This window comes from Hypanus sabinus, chromosome 2 (assembly GCF_030144855.1).
Source record: "Hypanus sabinus isolate sHypSab1 chromosome 2, sHypSab1.hap1, whole genome shotgun sequence".
Lineage (NCBI taxonomy): Eukaryota > Metazoa > Chordata > Chondrichthyes > Myliobatiformes > Dasyatidae > Hypanus > Hypanus sabinus.
In genome coordinates this window covers 31,753,610-31,771,777 of record NC_082707.1, presented here as the reverse complement: position 1 = coordinate 31,771,777, position 18,168 = coordinate 31,753,610, and the positions used below count along the sequence as shown (strand labels likewise).

The window sequence follows — 18,168 nt, the reverse complement described above, 5'->3', positions numbered from 1 at the left end:
TATACTTCTGAATTATTCTCACTGCAATCTACAGCCTGTAATTTTCCTTTAAGCAATGAACCATTTTAATGAACAAGCTATTTAACAATCATCTGATGGACTTGATGGATTTAACTCTTAAGCATGCAGTTATGGCACCTTTAAGCCGATAATGGTACATTGCCACAGCTGAAAGAAAGAAAGGAGGAGAGGACTCAAAGTCAGACTGAAATGCCAAGGAATGAAGCTCCCTCTACCCAGCATGTTGTTAGCAAATGTACAGTTACTGGAGAATAAGGTTAAGGAATTAAGGGCAAGATTACTGTATCATTGGGAAATGAGGAATTGCTGTATTCTGTGTTTCACAGAGAAATGACTCACTGTGGATATACCAGATACATTGGTAGGATCCAAGGGCTTGATGCAGTGGATGGACTGGACTACTGATTTGGAGATAAACTCGTTGGCGCTCAGACACAGCAGTCTTGTCACACTCCTATTCCCCCAGCCTTGAGCATCAATGATCAAGTCTCAACCATTCTACTTGCCAAGAGAGTCCTCCTTCATGATTCTAACTGCAGTGTACGTACCACAAAAGGTTATGTTAAGAAAAGCACGCAATATATTGAATTCTCTGATTAGCAAACAAGAAACAGCCTACCCCAACGCCTTTCGAATCATAGTCAAGGATTTCAATCAGGCTTGTAAAGTCTTCATTCAGATTTCAATAGTCTTCAACCATCAAACTATTGAACCAGAGGGGATAACTTCACTTGCCCCATCACTGAACTGTTTCCATAACTTATAGACTCACTTTCAAGGACCCATCTTGTGTTGTCAATATTTATCAAACTTCAATCCACTCTAATTTGCCTACCATCAGACAAGTCAACAGCAGATGCCACTTCATTCACTCTTCACTCAATCCTAGAGTATCTGGACAGTGAAGATGTATACATCAGGGTGCTCTTCAAACCTAATTAATAAGCTTCAAGGCATTGGCCTCAATACCTCAATACATCATTGTGCAACTGGATCTTCTGTTTCCTCACTGTAGACCGCAGTCAGTTCAGAATGGCAACAACATCTCTATAATCTCCATCAGCACAGGTGCATCACAAGGCTGTGTGATTAGCGCCCTGCTCCACTCGCCACGGCAACAGCAGTGGTGTCAAAGTTGGTGATGAATCAGCATAGAGGAAGGAGAATGAAAATCTGGCTAACTGGTGCCACAACGACAACTTCTCATTCAATGTCAACAAGACGAAGGAGATGATTATTGATTCCGGGAGAAAAATGAATCAGTCCTCATCAGGTGGATCAAAGGTGGAGAGGGTCAGCAACTTTAAATTTTTCAATATTATCACTTTAAAGGGTTTGTTCTGGATCCAGGATGTAAGTGCCATTATGAAGAAAGCATAGCAGCACCTCTATTTTCGTATAAGTTTGTGAAGATTCAGCATATCATCTAAAACTGATAAACTTCTATAGATGTGTGGTGGAGAGCATATTAATTGGTTGCTTCACATCTGGTATGGAACTATGCCCTTGTATGGAAAAGCCTCCAAGAAGAAATAGGTACAACTGAATCCATCACAGTTAAAGCCCTCCCACCATTAAGCACATCTGCATGGAGCACTTTCACAGGAAGGCAGCATTCATCATCCAGGACCCCCAACATTGAGGCCATGCTCACTGCCATCAGGAGCCTCAGGACTCGCCACCAAATTCAGAACAGTTATTTCCCCTCAGCTATCAACTCTATAACCAGAGGGGATAACTTCCCTCAACTTCACTCACTCCATCACTGAACTGTTCCCACAACCTATGGACTCACTTTCAAGAACTCTTCATCTCATGTTCTCAATACTTAATGCATATTTATTTATTATCATTGTTATTATTTATGTTTCTCTTTTTGTATTTGCACATTGGTTGTTGTCCAACTGAGTGTGGTCTTCCATTGATTATATTGTGCTTCTTGTATTTACTGTGGTTGACCATAAGAAAATGCATCTTGGATATGGTGACATGTACATAATTTGATAATAAATTTACTTTGTAGTTTGAGCATCGAAACAGCTGCCATTGGAAGAGAGACTGAATAGAGTGGGCATCTCTTTTTTTGAAATTTCAAAGAATGGGAGAGAATTTCATTGAAATACATAAAATGTTTACAGACAAAATACTGAGCATTGTAAATTCTCCTTTCTCATTATATTCAAGCCGTAGTTTCAAGGAGTTTATGATTCAAGCAGAATTAGAAAATGAGCATAAATTGACAAAGAGAAGTTTAGGTGGAGGATCAGCCATGATATTGATTGCCTACTCAAGGAGCTATTTTTACTCTTGCTCCTCGTGATCTTTAGTGGTATTACATCAAATGATGAAGCTTCTCAGCCCAAAACATCAACTCTGTATTCCTTTCCATAGATGCTGCCTGACCTGCTGAGTTCCTCCAGCATTTTGTGTGTGTTACTCTGTATAGCCAGCATCAGCAGAATTCTCTTGTGTTTACATTAAATGACCTGTTTTCGAAAGCAGGCATATGGCAGGGTCAGATTGTAATTTATTTAAATGTGCTGCAATGGTTAATACAATATTGTACATAGCACCTTTGCTTGGTATTGCAAGCAGTAGCGTTCAGTTGGCAGATACATTTCTGATTCAAGAAGCATTACAGAGAATAGGATATATAGGGTAAGAAGTACGATATATTATCTCTTGAAAAGAACCAGTTTCATTAAGTGCTGTGGTAATTTTTAATTTCTAATGTTCCACATGGTTTGGATGGTAACGTTTGATTTTTTTATTTGTTCTCTGTTTTGGGTCTCTTTTGGAACTGGTATAATATATACAACACATGCTTTGACATGAAGCACATTATATTTTTTGTAATTAAAAATCAAAAATGTGTTTTCCTATATTGCTGTGAAAGGAATATTTTTAATGTGGCTAACAGTAACCTTTTTGTCTTGGCAGAAAGAGATATATTCCCGTTAATTAAGAAGCTAGAAAACATCTGGATCTAATCACTGCACACACAAAACACAGGGCCTCCACTGGAGTCCCTGCAATTCATACTCTTAAGTCACTCGCAATGCCTCAGGAATTCCATATCCGTTCAGATGAAATCCAGATTATTCTAATTTAAGAATTTGTAGCAGTAAAGAGAAGTTAACTCTTCCATCACAGTTTAGCTTTGCTATAGTTTTTGCTTAACCTAGAGACATGTTAATATTGTTTTTATGCTACCTCATATTTGGAAAAAATAAGTAGAATTAATTAGTAAGACTTGAAAGCATTAAGTTACAGTACTGCTCTTTTTTCCTAAAGTTCTCCCAAATTGAACGATACTGTTTATGGGAGCATGAAGGGCTTTCTGCATTTGGTTGAAAGAAATCCAAGGGGGTTGCCTTCGCTGATCCTCTAGTAACTGGTTGTGTGATACGGTGGAATACAGAGAGCTAATCATCTGCTTACACTGTAACCTCAGCTGGTAGTGGGGGAAAGGAAATATTTATAAAATCCTTCCAATGACTAATGTATTTTTATTTGGTTTTCATATTGGTTTACAAAAAAAATCCTCTCAAGATTTTAATGCAGATTACTGAATTATATGTTAGGAGAAAGTGGATTTAATTTGCATCTAGATCTAGTTAGAGTCATGGGGCATTGTAACACTGAAACAGACCAGTTGGCCTATCTAGTCTATGTCAAACTGTTATTCTGCCATCGAGCCAGACCTGAACAATACCTTCTCAAACCTTCCCCCCCCCCCCATCCATGTACTTACCTAATTTTCTCTTAAATGTTGCAATTTAACCTGCATCCAGCACTTCCTGTGGCAGCTCATTCCACACCTGTACCATCGTTAGTCCCCATGGTCCCCTTAAATATTTCACCTTTCACCATTTACCTATGAACTCTAGTTCTAGTCTCACCCAACCTCAGTGGAAAAAGCCTCTTGCATTTACCTTAACTATACTGCTCAATATTTTGTACCTGTACACCTCTATGAAACATCCCCCTCATTCTCCTATGCTCCAGGGAATAAAGACCTAACCTATTCAGCCTTCTCCTATAACTCACATAATTGATGAAACACCAAAGGTTGATAGCTTCATTCGAGTTCGATTCTTTGACAGTATGGTGAAAGATTGTTGGAAAACCAACTTTTCGGCAAGAGTGTGCATCAATTTGGTTTGGGCCAAATTATTTATAGTTTAAATGGCTGATCAGTCTTGGAAGAAGGAAAACAAACTCTATAATAGGTAAATATCAACCCTGTTGTTTTCTGACGTGATCTAGGACTTGAGACCTAATTTCTCAAGAGAAGGAAAAGACCTGAAGCTGGTTTATGAAATTGAATGTCCAGCCTAAATGGGCTTTTTTCAGATCATTATGGTAGAATTTGAATTCAAGCTCAGGTACAGTGAGAATTTTCTTAATGTTGGTATGGAAATCTCATTTGCCATGCTACTCATAAGAATTGCCCATAAATGGAATCACATAGAGGTTTAGCCTCCAACCTTTAGTCTTTATAACTTGTCATTTGTTTATTGCATGCTTTCTCATTTTGTAAATATTGATGCGCATGTGAGAATAGGAGAAAAGTCATCCTGCTGAAGGTTTTGGCCCGAAATGTCGACTTTATATTTTTTTTCCATAGATGCTGCCTGGCCTACTGAGTTCCTCCAGCATTTTATAGGGGTTGTTTGGATTTCCAGCATCTGCGAATTGTCTACTGTTTGTGATAGGAGAAAAGTCATTGGTTTTCTGCTTTATTGTATGAGAATATAAGGTACAATGGGAGCTGTAGTCAAATCGAATCAGAATCAAGTTTATCAACAGGCATGTATCATGAAATTTGTTAACTTAGCAGTAGCAGTTCAATGCAATACATAATATAAAAGAATAAATAAATAAATTGCAGTTTATGTATATTGAACTGATAAAAAATCATGCAAAAACAAAAATAATGTATATTTTTAAAAGTGAGGTAGTGTTCATGGGTTCAATGTCCGTTTAGGAATCGGATGGCAGAGGGGAAGAAGCTGTTCCTGAATCGCTGAGTGTGTGCCTTCAGGCTTTTGTACCTCCTACCTGATGGTAACAGTGAGAAAAAGCCACGTCCTGGGTGCTGGAGGTCCTTAATAATGGACGCTGAGACACCATTCCTTGAAGATGTCCTGGGTATTTTGTAGGCTAGCATCCAAGATGGAGATGACTAAATTTACGGTTGAGTGCAAAGTTGTTGCTGCAACACCACTCCACTAGTTGGTATATCTCGCTCCTGTACGCCCCCATCTGAGATTTTACCAACAATGGTTGTATCATCAGCAAATTTATAGAAGGTGTTTGAGTTATGTCTAGCCACACAGTCATGGTTATAGAGAGAGTAGGACAGTGGGCTAAGCATGCACCCTGAGGTGCACCAGTGTTGATGGTCAGCGAACAGGAGATATTATCACCAATCTGCACAGATTTTGTTTTTCCGGTTAGGAAGTCAGGAATCCAGTTGCAGAAGGAGGTATAGAGGCCCAGGTTCTGTAACTTATCAATCATGGTTGTGGGAATGATGGTGTTAAATGCTGAGTCATAGTTGATGAACAGCATCCTGACATAGGTGCTTGCGTTGTCCAAGTGGTCTAAGACAATGTGAAGAGCTATTGAGATTGCGTCTGACGTTGACCTATTGTGGCGATAGGCAAATTACGTGGGTTCAGTCTAGTCATGACCAACCTCTGAAAGCATCTCATCACTGTCGACATGAGTGCTACTGGGCAAGTTATTAAGGCAGCTCACGTTATTCTTCTTAGGCACTGGTATAATTGTTGCCTTTTTGAAGCAAGTGAGAACTTCCACCCATCGCAGTAAGGGTTTGAAAATGTCCTTGAATACTCCCACCAGTTGGTTGGCACAATTTTTCAAAGCCTTACCAGGTACTCAATCCAGGGACCTCTGTCTTGCAAGGGTTCAGCCTCTTTAAAGATGGCATAACATCAGCTTCTGAGACAGAGATCGCAGGGTCACTGGGTGCAGCAGGGATCTTCACAAATGCAGGTGTATTCTCCCTTTCAAAGCGGGTGTAAAAGGTGTTGAGTTTATCTGGTATTGAAGCACTGCTGCCATTCATGCTATTGGATTTTGCTTTGTATGAAATAATGTCCTGCAAACCCTGCCAGAGTTGTCGTGCATCCGATGTCGCCTCTAACCTCATTCAAAATTGTCTCTTCGCCCTTGAAATAGCCCTCTGCAAATCATACTTGGTTTTCTGGTATGGACCTGGGTCGCCAGACTGAATGCCACAGATCTAGCCTTCAGCAGACGACGTACCTCCTGGTTCATCCATGGCTTTTGGTTTGGGAATGTACAGTAAGTCTTTGTGGGCACACACTCATCCACACAGGTTTTAATGAAGTCGGTAACAACTGCAGCATACTCATCCAATTTCAAAGATGAATCCCTGAATACGGTCCAGACCACCAATTCAAAGCAGTCCTTTAAGTGCTCCTGTGCTTCCCTTGTCCATGCCTTCTTGGTCCTCAGTACTGGTGCTGGTGCTGCAGTCTTCCGTCTCTGCCTATACTCTGGGAGTAGATGTACAGCCAGATGATCAGACTTTCCGAAGTGAGGGCATGGAATAACATGGTAGGCATTCTTGATGGTGGTGTAACAAATGTTCCAGTGTGTTTTTTTTCCTCTGGTATTGCAAGTGATCTGTTGATGGTAATTGCTTAGTGATTTTTTTCAGACTGGCATGCTTAAAATCTCCCAAAACAATGGTGAACTTGTTAGGGTGCGCTGCTATGTGCATGTTGATCCTATTGCTCAGATCATCTAAAGCCTGATTGACATTAGCCTGAGGTGGAATGTTTACCACAACCAAAATGATCTTGAGAATCTCCCTTGGTAGGTAAAATGACAGCACTTAATTGGGAGATATTCCAGATCTGGTGAATTGGGACAGCACTGATATATTTGTGTACCAAGAGGAGTTGATCATGAGGCATACTTCTCCACCTCTACTTTTGAGAGACTCTATAGACTTAACTTGATGGTGTATAGTAAACCCATCAATCTGAAACCGGTACGGAAGGGGTTAACTAGGATTCCATGAAACAAAGGACACGTGGTGCTAATGTCCCTCTGGGATCATTGATTTTATTCACTAGAGATTGCAAGTTTGCCAGCAAGATGGTCAGTATTGGGAGTTTGATAGTCGGTTTTGATTTGAAGACTCGTCAAAGTTCATGATGGGCCTAATCAAATGCAGATGGGCTATGTTTCCTTTGTTGCTTCATGGCCTGTGAAATAGAGAATAGACATAAATAAGTTTTTCTGGTTAGCAAGATGTTGCAAGTGATGTGTCAGAAGGATCATTGCTGGACCTCAGCTATTTACAATTTATACAAGTGATTTGGCGGAAGGTACCGAGAATGTTGTTGCTACCTTTATCATGTACAGTTAGAAGTTCTTGAATTATTTTGGAAAATTTAGCTGTTTCATTAGGGTATGATATAGTCTTCAACATATGTGGGTCAAAATAGGCTAAATAGCTTTCCCCATTCATAAATATCTTGTAATTCTCTTGTTCAGTGTTGAGGGCCCTAATAAGAAGAGGTCACATTGCATATTAAATTTCATTGCAAGTTTATGAATTGTCTAATGTGGTAACATAGGTGTGAAATCGAAGTTACAATTTTGTTTTAGTCTGCTTCACCCTCACTGATCTTAAATCTTGCTGATTGTGCATGTTTTAGTAGAGCAGTTGTGTGAATCATCTGGTACTTTAGCTGATGAATAAACATTCGGTATATTCATATTATTATGTATCATGATTATATCAATAGGGTACCTATATTTCTCAGGTGTTTTTTTAGAGGAGTGGAGGATTTGCTCTGATTTTGACTTTAGACCACAACATTGAGATAAATGTCTGTTCTGATGGAGTTTGGGATCATATGATGGTGTGATATGATAAACCAATCAGTGAAAACCTTGTACACAGTTTGGCACAATATTGTACTACTCTCAACATTTAATGGGTATCTTTTAATTTGGACAATTTAAGATTTTGTGTCATGTTTGAAGAATTTTAACACAAGAAGAATGGTTTCTATTGAGTTTAATTGCCATTGCTTCTTTCAAGAAGGAGAAATGGTTTATCTGGCTCATACACAGCAGGCTTCCAAACAATATGATGAATTATTTTGGGCCTCCTGAGGTTAGGGAAAGTGTTACCGATGCATGTCTCTTTCATTTTTGTCCGATTTAAAAATTACAGGGCAGCAAAGAATCAATTTTCTCAGTTATTTTCATTGGCTTTGTGGGTTAAGAGTGGAAGAAATGTGTTTTCAGTAATGTAAGTGGTGCAAATATTGTCCAGCATCTTAAATACTTGAGAGTTTCGGGGTTTTTCTGTGGCAGGGGATTGATGTGCATCATTTTACTGTAAATAATAGAATCTTGGTGTGCTAGAATAAAATTATCTTTGCAACACTGGAATACTTGTGTATGTGATTCTGAAACATCAAATACAAATTTAAAGAATTCACGTTGCAGTAAATTTATCTGAGACCAGGTTGAAAACTTGCAAACATCTTCAGTCGTAAGTGCAAAATGCATGTTCAGTTGTCATCTTAGCATCATCATGGAAACCAATTTGTAGCAAAGTAATTCCCCTTAGATGATATCAAGAACTTGGTAAGATCAAAAACAGAAAAGACTACAGACTAAGTTGATGGTCATGCAACTTTGTCATCATGTAAAATGAGGTCCTGTGGACAGGAACAGTGGACCAGTTATCCAGTTATCACTCATCCGCTTCTATCAATCATCAACAGTGGAATGCAAGAGTGGTATCACTGAGAACATATCAGTAACCTGTTTGTCAAAGTTTGGTTAGATTTTGAAAGGACAGCTCAGCTCTAGAATTCATAAAAAGTATGAGGTGAGTGATGATGTTACACATCAAGTAAAAATGAGATCAGAGGACACAATGGAAGGAACCTAACAGAAAGGAAGATGACTTTGGTTGTTGGACCCCACAAGTTCTTCAGGGCAGAGTTCCTCAGAGAAGTGCTAGGCTGATCTCTGCCTAATGATAAGAGCACATGAAGTGTGTTGCTAAGGTCAAGTGGCCAACTCCTAGCAAATTGCATTTGCACTCCACAACATCAAGTAATGGCCACATGAATAAATAGGGTCCAACACACCTATCCTTCGCATTGACACCCCCCTGAAAGGTCCAGGGATCAGAGAGGGGTGGATTGGGAGGGATGAGCAGTGGGAGTCACTGAGAGGAGTGGTGTCTACAGAAGGTGGGAAGGGGTAGGGAGGAGAAGATCTGATTGGGAGTGGGATCATGTTATAGCTGGTACAATTGATGAATGATGCTGTGGAGGTTCACAGGATGAAATGTGACAACTAGGGGAACTCTATCTCTGTTCTGTCTGGAGGGAGGCAGGGTGAGAGCAGAAAACAGAAGTACAAGAAGCAGAGGAGGTGCAAGAACTGGCTCCATCAACCACAGCGGATGGGAAGCCACGCTTCCTGTAAAAGGACATTTCAGATCACCTGAAAGATGTCTCATCTTGAGACCAGATGCAGTAGAGACAGAGAAATTTGGAGAAAGCTCAAGTTGGACTCATACATAGACCACACTAGGTAAGGATGGTAAATATTCCCTGAAGGATATTAGGGAATGAAAGAAACATTTAAGGTAATGGTCTCCATTACTGAACAAACTAATATGTTTAATTTACATGTATTTAATTACTTGCATTTGAATTCCTCAGCTGTGTTGGTTAGATTTGGATTTGTGTGTCTGACTCAATAGTTCATGTATTTGCATGCTGATTCAATAACTTAACCACAGTGGTAGCATAACCAGATAATATGGAAGAATATGATTCCAATCTTTTCGAGGTTATGGCAAAATTATCTGTGGTTTGCAGAGACTTGGTGTTAAGTGCTGTTGCATGAAAAGCCTGTGGTTTTGAGCTTTGATATTTGAGTATCTGGGAGGAATTACATAGGCTAGGAACTTGCACATGCAAAAGAGATTTTCATTGCACATCTGGTGAAGCAGGAATCATTCTAAGGGAAGTATCACCTCTAGCTGCTCTTCTTGCATTTGTCACCTATGATTATTCAGCCATCTACAAACATTTGTAGTATGCCATAGCAGTGTAGCAGTTAGCACAACCCTATTAGAGTTCGGGATGTCGGAGTTCAGAGTTCAATTCCAGTACCATCGGGAGGAAGTTTGTATGTTCTCCCTGTGACCACGTGAGTTTCCTTTGGGAACTTCAGTTTCCACCCACAGTACCGGTTAGCAGTTTAATTGATCATTGTAAATTGTCCTGTGATTTAGGCTAGTGTTAAATAGGTGAGTTTTTGGGCGGCACAACTCTGAACAGAAGGGCCTGTCCTGTGCTGTATCTCTAAGTAAATAAAAAGTAGTTAAATAGGTGGAGGAGTCAGCAGAGACAAATGCTACGTGGCTGATTTCTGTGCTTTAATATTTTTTTGTTTTTGGAAGCAATCTAGATGTTGCTTAGATAGACCAAGATTTACTTTAATTCTATTTTCTTATGCCAGCTAACAGATTTTAAGCAAACGAATTCGCCCAGTATCTTCATGTTTATATTTCCTTTGCCTCTTCCTCATTCCCCTGTGCTCTCCCCACCAGCTGGAGCAGAGAGTTCATATTCCTCCTTCCAGTAGGAAGCTGAACGTGTTCATCTGGCAACATAACCCTTTGGTGCTGTGATGGGTGTCGTCCCCAATTATCTCTAAGTTGAAGTACTGTCTGCTGCAGCTTGGGGTGAAAATCCTTGTATAGGGGAAAGTTGAGCAGCAGGAGCAGTGGATCCTAAATGTAAAGGCTTTTCTTTAATTACTAGTCCACTTCCTCCTTTCTGAATTCCAGTGTTCTTGTGTTCTCTGTGCAATTCGCACAAAGAATCATGCATATTTTGTACCCTTAATATGTGTTCCTTTTAAAAGTATATCTTTAGTTCTTTATGGAAGTAGAATAATAACTTTGGCTACTCTTAAGTCAGTTACTAGTAATGGAAGCTGGTACAAGTGGTAATTAACCCAAGTGACTCTGGAAGCCAAGTATGCCTTGATTCAAGTCAGTGTCAATTATAATCTAAGTCACTTTCATCTTTTGTGTTTTCAGGCGCCTATGGTGATGGCAGAAGACCATATGGCTTTAGGGATCCAGAACAGCTGAATGAAGAGGAAATAAGGCAACGAAGAATAAACAGATTTGCCAGATGATTATCAGCACATACCATGCTGTCATCTTCTATTATGCCTTTACTACATGCATATTGTTACTGTCTAAACTGTTCTTGCAATTTTCATATAAAGTGTCTGTTTTGCAATCAAGAATATAAGTATATTTTATTACATCTTGTTTTTTTACAGCACATAATCCAACTTCATAATTTTACCCAATGATGAAGACTTTTGAATGTGAATCAGACAAGTCAAGTTTATATCAGTGCCCTAACTAACCTATCTCTTAATGAAGCAGAGCTTGTGCCATGCAGGTTTTCTCATGAGAGTGGTGAAGAACAGTTTGTACCATAAAAGAAATTTAACACTTAAAGTTAATTGCTAGGCTCACTTGCAATGTGGAATTGATTTGTGTCGTCACACGTACTGAGTGACAAGCTTTTGTTTACATTCCATCCAGTCAGATAAGTATATTGAAGTAGTGAACAAAAGAAAAAACTGCAGCATGTAGTTTAACATACAACACAGGAACAAAATAATTTGATTAGTAACCAAATGTCCAACTAAACTGATCCCTTCTGCCTACGTAGTGTCCATATCCAAACATGAGGAAATCTGCAGGTGCCGTAAATCTGGGAAACACACACAAAATGCTGGAGGAACTCAGCAGGCCATGCAGCATCTTTGGGGAAGAGTAAATAGTCGACGTTTTGGGCTGAGATCCTTCATCAGGACTCGAAAGGAAGATGAGAAGTCAGAGTAAGAAGGTGGAGGAGGGGAGGAAGTAGTACAAGGTAGGAGGTGAAAACGTGGGAGGGGTGAAGTAAAGAGCTGGGAAGCTGACTGGTGATTAGTGTCCATATCCTTCCATTCCCTACACATACATGTACCTATCTAAGAGCCTCTTAAGGGCCTTTATCACGTTTACCCCCACTTCCACCCCAGGCAGCACCTTCCAGGCACCCATAACTTACTGTTTTTTTTAAAAAAAAGACTTGACCACTCACTCTTCAAACTTGCCCCTTCTCACTTTAAGTGCATTCCCTCTGGTATTAGACATTTCAACCCCGGGGGAAAAAGATACCTGTCTCGCTATGCCATTCATAATCTTTAAACCTCCATCAGATCTGCCCTCAACCTCTGCCATGTTTATCCAACTTCTCTCTGTAGTACATGCCTTCTAATTCCGGCAGTATTTTGGTAAACCTCTTTTGTACCTTCTCCAAAGCTTCCATGTTCACCCTGTAAGAGGTAACCAGAACGGAACACAATACTCCAGATGTGACCTAACAGGTTGAACTTTATTAACTTTCTGCCTTTTGAACTCCATACCTTCACTAATAAAGGCAAACAGGCCATATTCCTCCTTTAACACCCTGCCAACCTGTGTAGTCACTTTCAGAGATTTGGTTCCCAAGAACCCTCTGAGCATCATCACTATTAAGCATATTGCCATTAACAGTATAGTGATCCTTTACATGGTCTCTCGAAGTGCAACTTTTCACATTTGGGTTAAACTCTGTCTGCCATTTCTCCATGCATATCTGCAACTGATCTGTACCTTGCTTTATCTTCAACACTATTCTCAACCACCAATCTTCATACCATCTGCAAACTTACTAATCCACCCATTTACTTTTTCATCTAGGTCATATACATACATCACAAACAGCAGAGGCCCCAAAATGGATCCCTGTGAAACACCACTAGGCACAGATCTCCAGCCAGGACAAGTCCCAGCAACCTCTGTCCTTTATGGCAGGTCAAATCTGAATCCAAATGACCCATTCACCATGCATCTTAATCTTCTGGATGACCTCACATAAGGGACCTTGTCAAATGATCCACTAACCTCCATGTAGACAGCATCCACACCTTTACCTTCATCGATCACCCTTGCCACTTTATTTTAAAAAAATTCAATAACATGCATTGCCCTGATGGCTGTCAATTAGGCCATTGTTTTACAAACGTTCATAAATCCCACCCCTAAGAATCCTTTCCATAGCTTCCGTACCACGGACATGAGACTGGCCAGGCTATAGTTTCCAGGATTATCTCCATTTTCCTCCTTGAATAATGGAGTAACATTAGCTACTCACCAGGCTGCTGGAACCTTGCCTGTGTCTTGAGAGGAATGAAAATATTGGTCAAGGCCCCATCTCTTACCTGTTTCAATAACCTGGGTTATGTTCTATCATACCCTGTTTGTTGGGAAACCCCACACTACCTCTTTTACCTTGAAATACCTGAGCAAATGAGTACTAACCACATTAACTCTTACTGGAATCTACCTGACCTGAACTCTGTGCAGTTGCTCTTTAAACACACACCACATGTCAGATATGAACTTGCCCCAAACCAGTGGTTCCCAATGAACTCTTCTTAGTTCCTTCTGAATATTCTCATAATATGCCCTGCTTTAATGCTATTCTTACTTACCCTTATCTATACAGTACTGTGCAAAAGTCCTGGGTGCATATATATAATATAACTAGGGTGCCTAAGACTTTTAACAATACTGTGTTTATCAATGTGAAGTGAAGAGCGAGCTTGTAAATCTGGTGGGATTAAAGGATGTTGGAAATGGCGAAGGTGGAGTGCCACGGAAGAGATGTGGGACAGGTGACAGAGAAAGATTGCCAGGACAGGGGTTGGCATGAGGGCAGCAAGGCAAATGTCTTCCAGGTGCTTCCCATTCCCTCACCCTCTCCCTTCCGATTTTCCCAAGCATAATTCCTCTCTCCCTGCTCCTTTTCCACTCTCAGTCCACAGTAGAGAAGTATATCAGAATCAGGTTTATCATCATTTGCATATGTCATGAAATTTGTTATTTTTATGGCAGCAGTACAGTCCAATACATAAAATTACTGTGCAAAAGTCTGAGACACCCTAGCTATATATATGCCCAAGACTTTTACACAGTGCTGTAGCATTCTTAAAACATAAGGAGTTGTGATCACTGTTCCTAACTGATCTCCCCCTGAAAGATCAGTCACCTGGCCAGCTCATTATCCAACACCAGGTCCAGTAGAGCCCCTTCTGTTGTAGATTGCCTAGATATCAATTTAAGAAACTTCCTGTGTGCACCTAATACATTTTGTCTAGATTAAACTCCTTGTACTAAGGAGGTCCCAGTCTATATTAGGGAAGTTGAAGTCACCCACTACAAAAATCCTGGTGTTTTCACACCTTTCCCTAATCAGTCTGCATATCTCTTCCTCAATCAGTTGGTGGCTGCAGAGGATGTGGGTGATCTGCAGTGTAATCCGGACAGTGATTGCACCTTTCTTATTTATTAATTCTATCTGTATAGACTCAGTGAATGAGCTCTCAATTATATTCCCTCCATGATATTGTCCCCAATTAATAGTACAACTCCAGCCCCACCCTCCACCACCTCCTCTGTCTTTCTTAAAGCCCTGAAAACTTAAGAACGTTAAGCATTGATTCCTGTCTCTCCCAAGGACATGTGCTAAAATTACAGAGAAGGTGGGGGGCAGGAAGCCAAACATAGTGGAAGGACCACAATGAGTTGATTGGGAGGCTAAATGTTCACCTATTAATATAAGAGAAATCCGTTTATAGATCCAATGACTGCCCGTTTTGTGAAGCTGTCCTTGAACCTGCTGGTACATCCTTTAGCATCGTCTGCTTGATGGAAGAGGGGAGAAAGGAGGGTGACTGAAGTGGGAGGAGTCTTTGATTACATTGGCTTCTTTCTCAAGGCAGCAGTAAGTGTAGCTAGAGTCAACTGAAGCTGGTTTGTGTGATCGACTGGGCTGCAGTCAGAACTATCTGCAGTTTTTTGCTGTCTTGGGAAAAGTAGTTGGCATAGCAAGCTGTAATACAGCCAAACAGAATGCTTTCTATGGCACATGTAGAAATTGGTAGAGGTCATCCAGGGCATGCCTAATTTCCTTAGCCTTCTGATGAAGTAAAAGCATTCCTTTCTTGGCCGCAGCATCACAAATCTGGATCAGAACTAATTGTTAGTGACATTTAACACCTGGGAATTTGAAGCTCTTGATGATCTTCATCTCAATATCATTGTTACAGATGGGCATGTATTCCACCCTGCTTCCATAAGTCAATGAGCAGTTCTTTTGTTCTGCTGACATCACGAGCCCCATCCTGTGCTCTATCAAGTCATTGTTTGAGAGCTAGGCCATTATGTTGGTATCATCTGCAAACTTCGTAAATGGAGTTTGACCAGAATTTCGCCAAACAGGTGTTAAGTGCATAGGGAGTACAGTATGGGGCTGAGGCCTTGCTCAGCTTTGGTGGTGAGTTATATTTCAACAACTAGATGTTGTAACGAAATAAAATTCTGCATAGAAGGGAAGAATTGCAGGATGTTTCAAGGCTGGTGAGTGGTTTGGGTGAGGTCAACTGCTATGGTCTTCATTATCCATTAATCTGATATTACTGATGTTAATTATACTTGAAGATGTTTTGGGTTCCAATAGCACTGGGAACAGATAATCCACATTCAAAGGGAACAAAGGGATTCAAAGGGTACTGACTTTCAGACACTGCCAACATGGTTTTGTGGTATTTGCAGTTATTACCTCCCAAGTTGGCATAGTTAGCATATTTAACTCAGCTTTAAGATCTTCATGTCCTGTTAATATGTGCCAAAATATAAACCTGATTGTGGAGGGATTGATTAAACGTGCACTAGTTCTGAATGATTACTTGGGGACCAGTGCCATGAGCACACTCCACACATGGGGACCTTGTTATAGTCCTGGGTTACTTTTTGCATGCAATTAAAGAGGAATGTACTAAATAAAAATCTAATTAAAGAAACAATTATATTTATTTGATTAAATATTTTTATTTTTTGATTTAGATGTTTTCCCATTGCATACAGTCTGATTGATGTAGGCCTTTGTAAAAACTTTGCAACCTTTAATATAAATCTTAGTGGCTAAATGAAAAGGCACAGGAAATAGATCAACACCAACTACTAAAAGGCAAATCTGAAGAAGCATTATGCTTAAATATTGAAATATAATTTATAATTTATTGTGAAAATGCCATCTGCTGTAGTGTTTAATGCAGGACATTAACCTTGGTATTTAAATCATTTTGTTGCATTGATTATATGATTTACAAAAGAAAATACTCTGGAAGAATGTACAGATTAGTGTGCACAAACATGGTCACAATGTATGGGTGTTGTGTGAGGAGTACTGCACTGCAGTCTGGTAAACTAATAGGTGTAATGTACCTATCCAAGCAATTTAGTCCACGAGTTAAATTTGTTCGTAATTGGAAATGCAAAATCGAGCCAAGCTGTTTGCACAAATAGAATCACCATGATCTATTACTTGTTAGCACAAACAGATTTGATAATTCATATCAGATTTGTACTGTTTTATTTGCCATATTGTGTATGAAAATAACAGTAAAAATGTTTCACAAGTGCCAAATATCTCTTGTATGATAGTTAAATGTTCACTTTTTTATAATATTCAAAGGAACAAAAACACTTTTTATAGCCATTTTTATTGCTAGTCCTCATTTGATTCCAAATTTTAGTGAAAAATTATAAATTGTAAGGTCTGTTTGAAGTTGGTAGAAAGCAATTGATTTTATTTTTCAAAGCAACCTTTGAGATGAGTCAAAAAATTTTAAATTATCTTTTTAATGTTAAATGATGTGTGCCTAATGAACTATTTTTTTTCATTGTTACACTTGAATTCAATAAACATGATCTGTACTCAATGAGATAACTTGCCAATTCAGATCAGGGGAAAGCAGCTCCGAATGAATCTGATCCAAGCTTGAATGGAGCACAACACTCAGAGGGTTTCCTTCCCTAACCACATCTAAGCGGCAAAATTACAGAGGCATTGCCAAGTTTTCTGGTTTGGGAATGTCTTTCTGTTCAAGGATTTTAAAGTGAGTTTATAATGCAACCAGTATTTTTTATAAACTCCTGCTATTTGCATTGGAAGGAAGAGAGAGAAAATAATGTTGTTCTTCCTAGAGCTACATTGTCTGCAAAATCTTGTAAATAAAACTGCTTTAGTAAAAGTTATTCTTTTAAATGTATTCTACTGTAATAGACATTGCACAACATTAGGTTAAGTGTCAAGGACTTGGAAGTCATAGCTTTCAAAACCAATGAGCAAATGCAATTGTAATTGCTTGATCCATCGTGATGATCTGTTGCTGAGCACAATAAATCAAATTTTGTAGACTTTGCCCTCCCACCCATAACTGTGTTTACTTGCTCTACATATGGAAGCCAATCTCTCTGGCCTGATGTATCCAGGAATTGGTGAAGAGTGGTTTTGTGATCAAGTTACAGGGCCAGTAGGCTCTTCTGGACCATCGATCCAGAAGCTCAAGTTTGAATTCCATCATTGTGATTAGGAAATTTAAAATCAAACAATATAAGCCTTGATATTTTGAAACAAAAGTTACTGTCAATAAAAGTAACCATGCTAGATACAAGATTATCTTGAAGAGCAGTCTGGTTCAGTAATGTCTTCTAGGGTAGGAAATCTATCTCTGTCAAAGGGATTAATGGATCCTCTATCCTTTTTGCCAGAGTAGGCGAATCTAAACCTTGAGGGCCTAGTTTTAAAGTTAAAGATTTAAATGGGGCTTGATGGGTAAGCTTTTCACACAGAGGTTAGTGGTCAATGGAACAGACTGACAACGAAAGTGGTAGAAATGGTACAATTACAAATTTAAAAGACATTTGAACAGGTTCATGGATGATATAACTTAGAAATAGAAGCATAGAAAACCTACAGCACAATAAAGGACCTTCGGCCTACAATGCTGTGCTGAATATGTACTTTCTTTAAAAATTACCTAGAGTTACACACAGCCCTCTATTTTTCTAAGCTCCGTGTACCTATCCAGGAGTCTCTTAAAAGACCCTATCGTATACGCCTCCACCACTGTCACTGG

At 39.5% G+C, this 18,168-nt stretch overlaps 1 protein-coding gene across 4 annotated transcripts in view; it reads left to right on the top strand.

Annotated features, from left to right (window-relative positions):
* Window positions 1–17,476, top strand: part of rhbdd1 (rhomboid domain containing 1) — a 90,267-nt gene extending 72,791 nt beyond the window's left edge. For all 4 annotated transcript variants that reach the window (XM_059943721.1, XM_059943734.1, XM_059943730.1 and 1 more), the window contains one exon: window positions 11,174–17,476. In XM_059943721.1, the coding sequence (XP_059799704.1) occupies window positions 11,174–11,274 (101 nt within the window). In that variant the 3' untranslated portion in view covers window positions 11,275–17,476. The remainder of the gene's footprint in view (window positions 1–11,173) is intronic.
* The last annotated feature ends 692 nt before the right edge of the window (window positions 17,477–18,168 follow it).